Below are 12,548 nucleotides of genomic sequence, written 5' to 3' on the forward strand. Positions count from 1 at the left end.
CGTGGTTCCCATACTTATGCAGGACAAAGGGCCTTCCATTTGTGATTAATTTGGATATGGGCTGTGTTCTAAGTTATGCCTTCCATCTGCAATACACCCAATTCAGTAACTGATGTATTTATTCCCTACCTAAAATGAAGTACTTACAGTGATGTTTACATAGCACTTTGCAAAGGAATGTTTTTCAAATGAGATGTTAAAGAAGGCTCTAATGATACAAAACTGAAATTACAATTGGCTCACAGCTCTTCTGAAGCTGCATTATTTATACAACAGACATTTAGCTTTCCATGCTGTGTGCCCTACTCTATGCCCATTAACCTTTAGAAACAGAAATAGGAAGGCAGCTCGATTTTTAAAGGAAGAGAAAATGCTAAATATGTTTAGGCACAGCAAGGAAAGGGGCTAAGCAGGAGAAGAAGAAGCTGTTAGAGGGAAAGAGAACGAGTGATATTTAGAGAGTGTCACCTCTGTGTGTAGGCATGTGTGAGCATGTAAAATGTACAAGACAAACACTGATGATGGCAAACAAAGCATAGTTCCGTAGAAAGACAGAGTCCTTCCCTTGGATTCTAGTTGCTGTGGAGAAAGAGTTAATTGGGGGAGAAAGGGAATTCATAGCTAAAATGGCTTTTCATTTCAGACAGCCAACATGCAACTTGAGACAGAGGATTTCACTGTGTTTAGGATGAATTAGGGTAGAGAAGAAGGATTGAGTTGGCTGTTGCTTTAATTATCTACTGCAAGGTAAAATCAATCTATGCCCATCCTTCTCAAATCAGTTTTAATCTCAGCCATCTACCCACTTGGACAAGGCCACTGGCCACAAAAGGGTACCACCGATGGTAAGAACAATAGGAAAAGATAACTGGATAGTCTAAATGAGCAGTAGGAAGTAAATTTGAAATCCAAGTATCCACGAATCTACTCAGAGAAATATATGGCATCTGTACAGAGAAACAGGCAAATCAAATTTCCCTTTCATAATATAGGGGAGTATTTGAGCAAAAATGACAATTTTCTGGATGGAAAGTAACCAGCAATCTATAGTTTCAAACTCATCTCCATCAATGGAAAACCAGCAACAATCCACACTTTATTCTTGCCTGTTAAAATGTTTTTTTTCCCTTCAACTCTGTTGCTTCCATTGTATATTATCTCTGTTTAACAACCTCCCCGTTTTAACATGGCCTTTGTGTCCCTCTACCACATAACACATACATAAACAGTCTACTACATAAGCCCATGTCACTTCTGCTATTTTTCCTCTCCTTTCTATGTGTATCAGGAACTTTCTCCCTTGAACTATCAAAATTTATTCCGTATTTGAAACCTCAGTGCCTTTCAGTTTCCTTCTAGGTCTTGCAGTTAACCTTTTTTGTTTTGTTTTTGAAAACCTATTTGTTTTCTTTTGTTTTCAGAAGAAATCACTAGATTCCAGATTTGTGAAGCATCTTTCTTAATGAAATCACCTTGATCTTTGATCCATTACATGTGCTTGCTTTGTAATTCAAGGAAAATAAGCTAGAACCATTATTTCCTTAGGTCCTTAATTATAGCAGGATGAAAAAGGAACCAATGGCTTGGAACATTTTAAAAATGTTCCTCTTCAAAAGAGCATACATTAAGAACTGAATAAATTTGAGAACAACTACAGCGATGCTAATTTAGCCCGGTGGGGGTAGGTGTTTAGCAGAGCTGAGGCAGGAGGCAGAGTGAGGTCTAATCCAGAGAGAAACCAAGTCAAGTGTGCCCTTAGATAGAAATAAAGATAAAAATGTTGACACCTGAATTGCACAATGCATTTATATTTACTCTTGCATAGGAAATAAACAAGTTCTGCCAGGTGCAGTGGTGCATAGAGGCTGAGGAAGGAGGATCTCAAGTTTGAGGCCAGCCTCAGCAACTCAGTAAGACCCTCAACTTAGCATGAAGCTATTTCAAAATAAAAAATAAAAATGTCTGAGGATGAGAGGACACCTGGGTTCAATCCACAATACCAAGGAGGGAAAAAGGAATAGAAATCTTCTTCAGACAGGTGCAACAGCACATGCCTATAATCCCAGCAGCTTGGGAGGCTGAGGTAGAAGGATCGTGAGTTCAGAGCCAGCCTCAGCAATGGCGAGGTACTTAGCAACTCAGTGAGACTCTCTAAATAAAATACAAAATAGGGCTGGGGATGTGCCTCAGTGGTTGAGTGCCCCTGAGTTCAATCCCCAGTACCCCCCTCCAAATCTTCTTTAAAAATCTGTTAAAAAATTTGTAACTCCTTTTGTAAAGAAGCAACATATGCTTGCATAGGATTATATATAATAAAAAGTTAAAGTCATTACTTCTCTTTCCCTACCAGCTCACTGGCCAACTCACCAGAAGTAGACATTTTTAACAACTTGGGGTAAACCCATTTTCCAGACATAGTAAGTTCATAGATATAAACATTTTTGAAATGTTACCTGAATTACAATATGCATATCAGTCACGAACTGACTTTTAAAATTTAATATTATTCTATCACCAGAATATCATATGTAGGACTACCTCATTCTTTTTAAGGGTTGCATAATATTCTATTATACAGGCAGGATATTGTTTATTGGATTAGTCCCTTCTTGATGGACACTTTGGTTGCTTCGGATTTTCACTATTTTGATAAACAGTGTACTGACTACCCCCAAAAACCTGTGTGAACACACATGCTAGGATGCCTGTAGGATAAATTCCTAGAAGTGAACTTTCTGAGTCAAAGGGTGTTTGCATTCACTATGGAAGAATTCCCAGATTTGCATTCATAAGACTGTATCACTTAAGTGCTCATGTAAAAAGTAACTATTAAGGCCATTTTTCATTACCTCTCTGCGTTTGGCTTCATTCTTCCTGTATTTGTTGAAGCAGTGGCAAAGGATGTTCCCACAGCAGCAAGCCACGTGCACTAGGGGGCCCTCTTTGCCCAGGCTCAAGCCAGAGGACACTGCCAGCACCAAGGTGATGGTTTTGATAACCAGGGTCCACTTACCCAAATAGCCCCTAATAATGAAACCACTCAAGATAGTTTTTATCTGCAGGACAAACAGAGAGATTGAACATAGACTAAGGAAGTAAAACAAGGTTAAGAAGCAAAAATCTGGGCCTCATCATAGAAACTACATCTTTTGAACAAGGGAGGTATAAATGCTTGATTTAAAGGGAACCCAGTTTGGGAGGGAGCTCAGGAGTTCAAGAAAGGTGGAACTATTCTTCAAGCTTTCATGTCCCCCCTCCCCCTTTTATTTTGGTGGTGGTGGTGAGAATGGGAGCCATGTGACATCTGGACAAGTGCATACTATATATGAGAATGGATAGCTGGAGAAATTTGAGAAGGCAGATGGGGAGGAATAGATGTTTCCCTTAGTTTACAAAATGGTGGCCTAAGGGGCATGTTCTGAGAGAGCAAGGTCAATGTTCTGGAACCAACCTGAAAGATTAGATATAATCTTGATCTCCTGCCAAAGAAATGACTACTACTTGGTCAAGAAACAGACAGGGGCAAGGTCATTCTGGTGACGTAAAATTTCAGTGGTTTTAGTCACCATAAAGCAACCTATGTCAAAAGTAGTTAGAAATAGGAATTCCCTTTAGCCTAAATTATATTGTGGGAGAAAGGTAGGGAAAAATTATAGGGAAATGGTTTTATTTCTTTTGCTCTACCAGAGTTGATAATTCCACTGTTTTTTGTGGTCAGAATCTTGGGGCTTACCCTGGGAACTTCTTGGGTAAGGACTGGGGGAGGTGTTTAGGAGCCTGGTTTAAGAGGAATCCTCAGGAGGCTCAGAATCAACCCCTTTTAATTTCCAGGTCACCTAGGCTAGGAGAAAGCTTCAGGGAGAACTTAAAGAGGCCTCAGGATCTGACTCTGTTTAATATTTACCAAATTATGGTACAGGCCGGAACACACACTAAAAGCTTTTAACCAAAAAGATTAATATTGTTACCATTCATAAACCATTTCAACATACTCACCTCAGGAATTCCAGAGCCACAGGCATAAGGTGCAAACACCTTGACAAGAGATACAGCAAGGAAGGCAAATAGGAGAGCCCAGAGGACATACATGAAATAATTGACTATGTAGGCAAAGGCCCCCTAGAACAGGGAAAAAAAGAGAGAGAAGTTCATTTTAGCTGAGATTACCTCAGTGAGGTATGGGGCTCTTCTGAGTCATGGTTTTACAGGAAAGAGTTCAGAAGGAAAAAGGCCTAAATTAATTTGCTCAAATATTTCTTTCCAGATTGTTCAACAAGGCAACAACTGATACGGTCAGGTCACTTGGTATTGAAAATTAAGATGCTTTGTTACACCTAAAGGAAATTCACACATTTTAGAAATGGACAGGAAGAAGATCAAACTCAAAACCCTGAACCAAAATTCACTGTTTATGTGAGTGCTTTGATAGGTTTTATAGTCTAATATATATTATGATCCTGCATCAATTTTACCAAGCATTTTATCAGTTCTTTTAATGAAATGGCCAAACCCTGGCTACACGTTTGAAGTGAAGTCCAGCTCTAAAATTTCATTACATTCACCTTTGGCTACCTATCTTGGTGTCAAAATCTCACAGGATATTATAGTGACTAAAATTCTTGGGTGGTTTTCCTTCCATCCTCCATCCCATTTTTCCCTTCCTTTTTTCTTGTGGTACTGGGGACCAAACCCAGGACTGCTCCACTACTGAGCTACTTTCCCAGCCCTTTTCTATTTCTTTTGTGACAAGGTATTTCTAAGTTGCTGAGGCTGTCCTTGACCTTGTGGTTCTCCTGCCTTTGCCTCCTAAGTCTCTGGGATTATAGGCATGCACAAGTGTGCCTGGTGATTTTTCTTGTTTATTGCATATGTTTAAAGTGTACAACAATGTTTTTCATTTTGTTTTGTTGTTTAGGTGATGGGGATTGAACCCAGGGCCTTGTACATGCTAAGTACATGCTCTACCACTGAGCTACACTCATGGCCCTGATGTTTTCATATACATCTACATAATGAATGATTATTACAATCAAACAGACATACATAATCATCACCTTCCATTGTAGCCTTTCTTCATATGTGTGGTAATAGCATGTAAAATCTCTTAGCAAAATTTCAGTTGTTGTTGTTCTTCTTCTTCTTCTTCTTCTTCTTATTATTATTATTATTGCATTGGGGGATTCAACCCAGGGGTGCTCTATCACCAACCTACATTCAAACCTTTTTTTTTTTTAATTTTTTGAGACAAGGTCTTGCTAAATTGCTGAGGCTGGCTTTGAACTTGCAATACTCCTGCCTCAGCCTCTTGAGTAGCTAGGATTACAGGCTTGTGCCACTGAGCCCAGCAACAATATTAACTATAATCCTTACATGTTATATTCGATCTCTAGATTTATTCATCCCACCTAACTACAAATTCATACCTTTGGCCTACTTCCCATCTCCTTCTACTCTTTGTCCCTAGTAACCATCATTTTACCAACCTAGTTTATTTAAGATCCCATATATAATGATGACATCTTTAGAGATGCAGCAACAAGTATGTGAGTAGAAAGTTTGATGACATATATTTCAAAGAATAAAATGGCAATATTTCTTATGTACTCAGCATTGAACTCAGGGCCATGTACGTTAGTCAAGTGTTCTACCACTGAGCTATATCCCCAGCACCTTTAACTATTTTTAAAATGGAGAGAATATACCTTTAAGACTATTCCCTTTGATAATGAAGTATGCTACAAAAGAAATCTAGTTTGGACCACAAATAAGGATTCATTAAAATTAATGGACTGGTAAATAGTCATGCCTTACAAAAAAACAATTTTGGACCCTAGGAGGTTATGCTTGTTGGTAGAAATATTAGGAGTTGAAATTCATTCAAATTACACGGAATACAAAACTCAATGGACTTTTTGACTTTTCAAAATACAAAACATTATTTATATAATTCACTGACCTAGACAAAGAGTGCTCAGGTTTTTTTTTTCTATGCTATAAGCTTGATACAGGTTTTCCATGATTTTAGCTCCTCAAAGGCACAGACAATTGGTATCTCCTTGCCTTTCAAATGTAACCTAGGAGCAAGGAGACTCCAGAGGTACAAAACAAAAAGGGAAAGGGAGTGAAGGGTAAAGTAACAAACAGGCCAGAGGCACAGATGAGGCCAAATTCTTGGCAGGAGAAGGTTTCCTAAAACCTAGAAGACTCTTTCCCCAGGCTAGGATTTCATTCATAAAAAGGAAAGCCAGAGATAGTTGTTGCTCAAGCAAATCTCAAACTCCAGGTCTGGTTTGACAGTAACTACTGGAACACACACACACACACACACACACACACACACACACACACACACACACCTATATGGGGACAGACAGTATGAGGGAGCCTTGTGGTCATAGAACTGTCCTACATTTTCACTGTGCTGGTGGTTATACAAAACTACACATGGGATAAAATCACAAAGAACTCTATCTCAAATCAGTCAGTGTAAAACTGGTAAAATTAGGTCTGTGGTTTGTACCTAAGTCAATTTCTTATACTATTTGTCATCATTATGCAAGGTGTTATTTAGGGAGGCTGAGTGAAGCATATAGAGGATCTCCTTGTACAACTGTTTTAACACTTCCTAGAAATTTGTAATTACTTTTTTCAAAAGTGTCTCATCAAAAGCAAGGGAAACACATGCATCCATCCACCTTCACTCACCCTGAATTCCAGGACCTCTCAAACTATTGTACCCAGGTCCTTCTAATCTAAGACAGTACATAGGGTAAAGGGAGGTGGTACCTGGAAACAGAGCTAAAACAGAGATCTTGAAGTTTCTATAATCACCCTTCTGTGCTGGAGAAAGAGTATTCCTTCTATCTAACTGGATTTTGGTACCCATTATCCAACCTCTCTCTCCCCAATCCCCTCTCACTTCCCAGCCTCCAGTGACCACTATTTTGCTCTCTACTTCTTTAACTCTCTATTTAGATGTGATCTGTTTTCAAGAATAAAATTTCAGAGTATAAGCATATGTCCTAGTCTTGCTTTCCCCACTTTACCAACAGAGTGGAGGAGTAGGGAGCTAAAATGTACCCAATGTAGTTGGTGAAAGAGTGGAATTGGGAGTTGAGAGTTTGTTTTATGTGCTTTCATTTTCAGTGGGAGAGAGCTAACATAACAAAGTGGTAAGAGAAAGGAAATGAACCAAAAAACAAAATCACTTGTGCACCAAAAAACACATGCTAGAGGACAACAAAAATGTTGATTTGATTGCAAGATGTGACTATAAGCAATTTTATTCCTAGGTTTCTGTTATTTAAAAAAACATTTTTAGTTGTAGATGGACATAGTAACTTTATTTTATTTATTTATTTTTATGTAGTGCTGAGGATCAAACCCAGTGCCTAACATGTGCTAGGCAAGCACTTTACCACTGAGCTACAAATCCCAGCCCGGGTTTGTGTTATTTTGACATGGAATATATCATATGTTTTAGTATTCTAATGCGACACTTGGGAACCAATCACTTTTGGTGTTCATATGATAAACAGATTTTAAATGAAAATTTTTGTGTGGTGCTTGGGATCAAACCCAGGACCTTGAACATGCTAGGCAAATGCTCTGCCACTGAACCACTCCCCTAGCCCTAAACACATTTTTAACCCATTCCCTCCTTCATTAGAAATCATAGCTTACCTGTTGGGTGCTTCTGACATTCCCATTGAAATTATTAGGGAAAAGACATATTCAGTTACATTGTATACTAACAACTCAGAAGACTTGCTGGGCTTATTTTAAACAAACCAACATTTTAAAGATAAGCAACAACTGATTGCCCATGTCAGAAGAGATGGAAATAGGATTGTGCATAAACCACAGAACAAGGCAGCTGGCATGTGTTCCCATTTTTATAAAAAGAAATACAGGGGGAGATTCCACAATAGCCACAAGTACAATATCAGAAATGAAATAAATGTAAGAATAAAATCTAGTGGTTCCGAAATCATCACTGTATGTTACCTCATCTGTGTTGATGATAAGTTGGGACCAACTATTCCACTCTGGACATTTGTCTCTGTCTTCAAAGGTGACATGTTCAGAGTTCCAGCAACAGTGTTCATGGTTAAACCAGAACCCTCCTGTGCATATGCCTTCTTTTAAGTCTGTCATCCAATGAGCAGAGATGTCTATCAGGCCAGCTAAGGAACCTGGTTTGTGAGGGAGAGAAGACCAAAGTTAAATTCCATTTCTGATACTCTGTTCTTCAGTAATCAAAGTTTTGTCAGCAAAAACAAGGGAAAAGGAATCAAAATAACTGACGAGCACATACATTGGCTTGGTTTTCACTCATTATCTCCCCCATGAAACACTGGTGTCTGTATACAGGAGGGACTCGGGGAGAAGAAGAACAGTTGGTTGGGAGTAAGGGGCTATTGGTTTTGTCTTTAAGTTGAATCTACCTGGCCAAGACACTGCTTTGATTTAGACGGTAAAGTTTATTCAAGATTATTTCATTCTCGATATATATGTACATGTATGCTTACACACACACACACAGTTGAGAAAACATGACTTGCCCATACTGATAAATATTCTAATGGTGGTTATTGGAGATGGGGAGGAGAGCTGGTAAAGTTTATAGAAAGAAAGGCTGATCCTACGTAGCAGGATTTTACTACACAGACAAGGGAACTAGAGCAATGGCAGGAAGGCATTGTAGGCTAAGGGAACTGCATTTATAAAAGCACAAACTATGATGTGCATGGAAAATTAGATACATTGAAGCCTTCTGAACCTCGGACATGAACATTCTGAATTTTTCTTAGTGAGGAGAAATAAATGCTATTATACATGGAATATTCTTCCAAAAGAAAAATAAGAAAATGAAGAGTGAACTGGGGACATATGTATTATAGCTAGTCCACTGATAGGGTTAAGATAGTTATAGTGCTTTAGATTCTGGCCTTCTCTTCATTTCTGTCTTCCACATGAAGAAACTCTGGCATAGAGAAATTAAATGACCCAAAGTCATGCTTTAGGGAAATAGTAAAGACATCATAAAATTCACAGCCCCTGAATTCCCAGACTGTTCTTGCACTCAGACACACTGCTTCCATTGTTGCTCTCCAGTGCTTAAAAACAAAATACTCTTGTGTATGAGGGAAAGAAAAATAGTCACTGACCACCTAGTGACAAGAAATACATTAAAAAGTGGAGGATATGACGCCTACATTCCACCAGGCAAGAGGCCATGTCATGTGTGTGTTTTGGTAGGTGCTAAAAGTGTTAGCACAGGCTATTTACATCCTTGAATACCCTAGTCAAATCTAGCACGTTGTTTGACACCTACTTTTGGCCACCCCACCCTCCAGCCTTCACTTCTTTCTAACTCATAGTGAGTCATAGTAAGTCTGCCTGGACTTAGAAAATTAACAAGATGTTATATAGTTTGACTTACTCTCTGGTTATTTCATGTGTGTGTGTCTTATTTTACCCAACGCTATTACCCACCATCTTATCCTTCCTTTTATTTCTACCTGTCCTCCTCCTTCTCTCAATCAGCCCTTTCTTTGCTGGTTACAAATTTTATTAGGTTTCCCCTGAGCCAAAGAATAAAATGCTATCCCTTCTCCTTGTTATCATTTTAAGATTTTGCCCCTCCTTTTTTCCCCAATGACTACCTAAACCTCTACACTAGCTTCTGTGCCTTGAAATATGGCTCTTTTTATATATCTGAGATGATTTTTCAAGGTCATTGATGTGCTCCTAACTTCTAGGCTGTATATCCTTTTCCCATCATCTTCCTTCTCTTTAGCTCTCTGCAATATTTTGCATCACAGACCACCCAATTCCAAACTCACCATGCTCTCTCACCCTGTATGAGTCAGAAAGAGCAGAGTTAACATCCTAGACCATGGGTTTGCAAACTACTTCCCAAGGGCCAATCCTTTATTTGTAAATAAAAAGGTCCTGGTGGCAGCCAAGCTCATTTGTTCACCTGTGATCTATGGCTGCTTTCATGTCACATCAGCAGAGTGGAATAGGTGCTAAAATATTTATTAGCTGGCCCCTTTATAGAAAAAGTTTTCCGACCCCTATCTTAGATAAAAATCTAGCTATGGATATAAGCCATTTTTTTAAATTTAAAGTAGCCATTTTCTACTTTGTGGCTCATGAATCATTATCCCTTGGTAACAGCAGCATTATTAACAACTGGGCAGTGTGTTAAGTGCTATATCCTATTTAATCCTCACAGAAACTCTTAATGTAGGTACTGTTATTATCTCCATTTGACAGGTCAGTAAACTAAAGCTTCTAGGGGTTAACAAGAAACTTATCCAAAGCCACCAAAAATGTAGTGGGACTGAAATTCAATCTCTAGCTACCTGAAATTAGATCCTGGACTGTTACCTACCCTCTAATACCATCTCCTCTAGCTTTTCCACCTAATTTCTTCTTCTATTTTTTTTTCTTTTTTCCGTACCAGGGATTGAACTTAGGGTCATTTAACCACAAAGCCATATCCCCAGTCCTTTTTTTTTTTTTTAATTTTGAGACAGGTCCCTCTAAGTTGCTTAGGGACTTGCTAAGTTGCTGAGGCTGGCTTTGAACTTGTGATCCTCCTGCCTCAGTCTCCTGAGCCTCTGTGATTACAGACATGTCCCACCTTGCCTGGACACACATAATTTCTATTTCAGTCTAAGATTCTAGATACACCTAGGCCCCATCTTTTATTTTCAATTTATTTTCTGGTACTTGGGATTGAGCCTACGGTTCTCTACTTCTGAGTCACATCCCCATCACTTTTTTTTTTAATTCTGAGACAGGATCTTGCTAAGTTTCCTAGAGCCTTGGTAAATTGCTGAGGCTGGCCTTGGACTGTGATCCTCCTGCCTCATCCTCCCAAGTGCCTGGGATTACAGGTATGTGTCATTGTACCTGGCATCATTTAATGTTATAAGTACATACCTTTTGGCATCTCTGCCTGGCATCCTTGGCTCTCTGCTTCCCCCATAATAGAAGCCTATTTGAGAACTTGCTTTAAAGCTATATTTGCATAGCATATATACTAGTTTTACTTAGACTGTATACAGTTTAAGAATCCCTAATCTGGAAAGCTCCACAATCCAGAACTTTCTGAGCTCCAACATATCAGCAAAAATGGAAAATTCCACATCTGACCTCTGAAGATGGACCATAATCAAAATTCATATGGTCTAAAAATACTGTATAAAATTACCTTCCAGCTATGTGTGCAAGGTATATATAAAACATAAATGGAGACTTGGAATGTAGTTCCTTGCTAGAGTGCAAGAGTAGCAAGTACAAGGAAGGCTATGTGTTCCATCCCTAGCACAACAAAACATAAAATAAATAAATTTCAAGTTTAGATTTGGGTCTCTTCCTCCAAATATCTTATTATGTATATGAAAATATTCCAAAACCAAAAAAAAATCTGAAATACTTCTGTCTGCAAGTATTTTGGATAAGGGATACTTAGCCTATATTATTTTGAGTGGTAAAGGAAGCTGATGGAGCTAATAGAAAAAGGTGGTATAAATAAATAAAACAAAGAAAGAGGTGGTACCATCTCACTGCTCAGCCACCATGAAAGAATGCAATGAGAAATTCCTTGAAAGAATGGACCACGTCACATGCCTTTATATACCACCAAATGAAAGAGTAGACAAAAGTTCAAGAAACAGCTGTCTCAGGGAATTCTTGTATGCATCTGCTCTCCTAAACTCCATTCAGAATACTTTTTTAAAAACTGTGTTTTTAAATAAAAATTGGTATATATGTGTCAAAAAACAACAACAACAACAAAAATGCCTGATGATTTCTAACAGAAGGGCTCTTCCTCAAGATAAGTACTAAAATGCAGGGTGAACATCGCCTTAAAGTGAAAATGGGCCAGGCCCGGTGGTGCACACCTGTAACGTCAGCTGCTCTGGAGGCTGAGATGGGAGGATCACAAGTTCAAAGCCAGCCTCAGCAATTTAGCGAGGCACTAAGAAACTCAGTGAGACCCTGTCTCAAAATACACAATAGGGCTGGTTGAGTGCCCCTGAGTTCAATCCCTGGTACCCACCCCCCAAAAATGAAAATGGTATGTTATAACAGACAAAAGATGTTTAAATGCAGTTCTTCATTTGTTTAAGGTAGGAGATTCATTTCAGGTAGAAAAACAGCATACAGGCCAGTTCATAAATTAGGGGAGGGGCACAACACAATTTTCAGAGATTTGTTTTGAAAACTACCATAGTTGACCATACCTGATAAAAGTCCAATAAGGAGCATCAACAACCAGCCGGAAAATGCATCGCTCACACTGTGAATTAAGGCCCATGTTGACTCTTTGCTTTTATTGGTGATCTAAGAGAAAATGAAAAAAAAAAAAAACTATTGGTATATGCTATACATACTCTTCCTTCACCTCAAAATTGCTCAGTAAGGAAATACAATGATAATCACCTGGGAATAGAGACCCATGGAAAATTACTTCTCATACAATCTTTAACTGAACGGATTTCACCAAGAACTTTGAAGTTTCCTGTACT

General features: G+C 38.7%; 1 protein-coding gene across 3 annotated transcripts in view; it reads right to left on the bottom strand.

The window, feature by feature from the left end:
• Window positions 1-12,548, bottom strand: part of Clcn5 (chloride voltage-gated channel 5) — a 46,163-nt gene that overhangs the window by 9,409 nt on the left and 24,206 nt on the right. For all 3 annotated transcript variants that reach the window (XM_048796634.1, XM_048796635.1, XM_015506504.2), the window contains exons 3-6: window positions 12,264-12,363; window positions 8,008-8,195; window positions 3,997-4,119; window positions 2,850-3,056 (exon numbers count right to left, since the gene is read on the bottom strand). In XM_048796634.1, the coding sequence (XP_048652591.1) occupies window positions 2,850-3,056; window positions 3,997-4,119; window positions 8,008-8,195; window positions 12,264-12,363 (618 nt within the window). The remainder of the gene's footprint in view (window positions 1-2,849; window positions 3,057-3,996; window positions 4,120-8,007; window positions 8,196-12,263; window positions 12,364-12,548) is intronic.

The sequence above is a fragment of the Marmota marmota genome, unplaced genomic scaffold (assembly GCF_001458135.2).
Source record: "Marmota marmota marmota unplaced genomic scaffold, marMar, whole genome shotgun sequence".
In the NCBI taxonomy this organism is placed as follows: domain Eukaryota; kingdom Metazoa; phylum Chordata; class Mammalia; order Rodentia; family Sciuridae; genus Marmota; species Marmota marmota.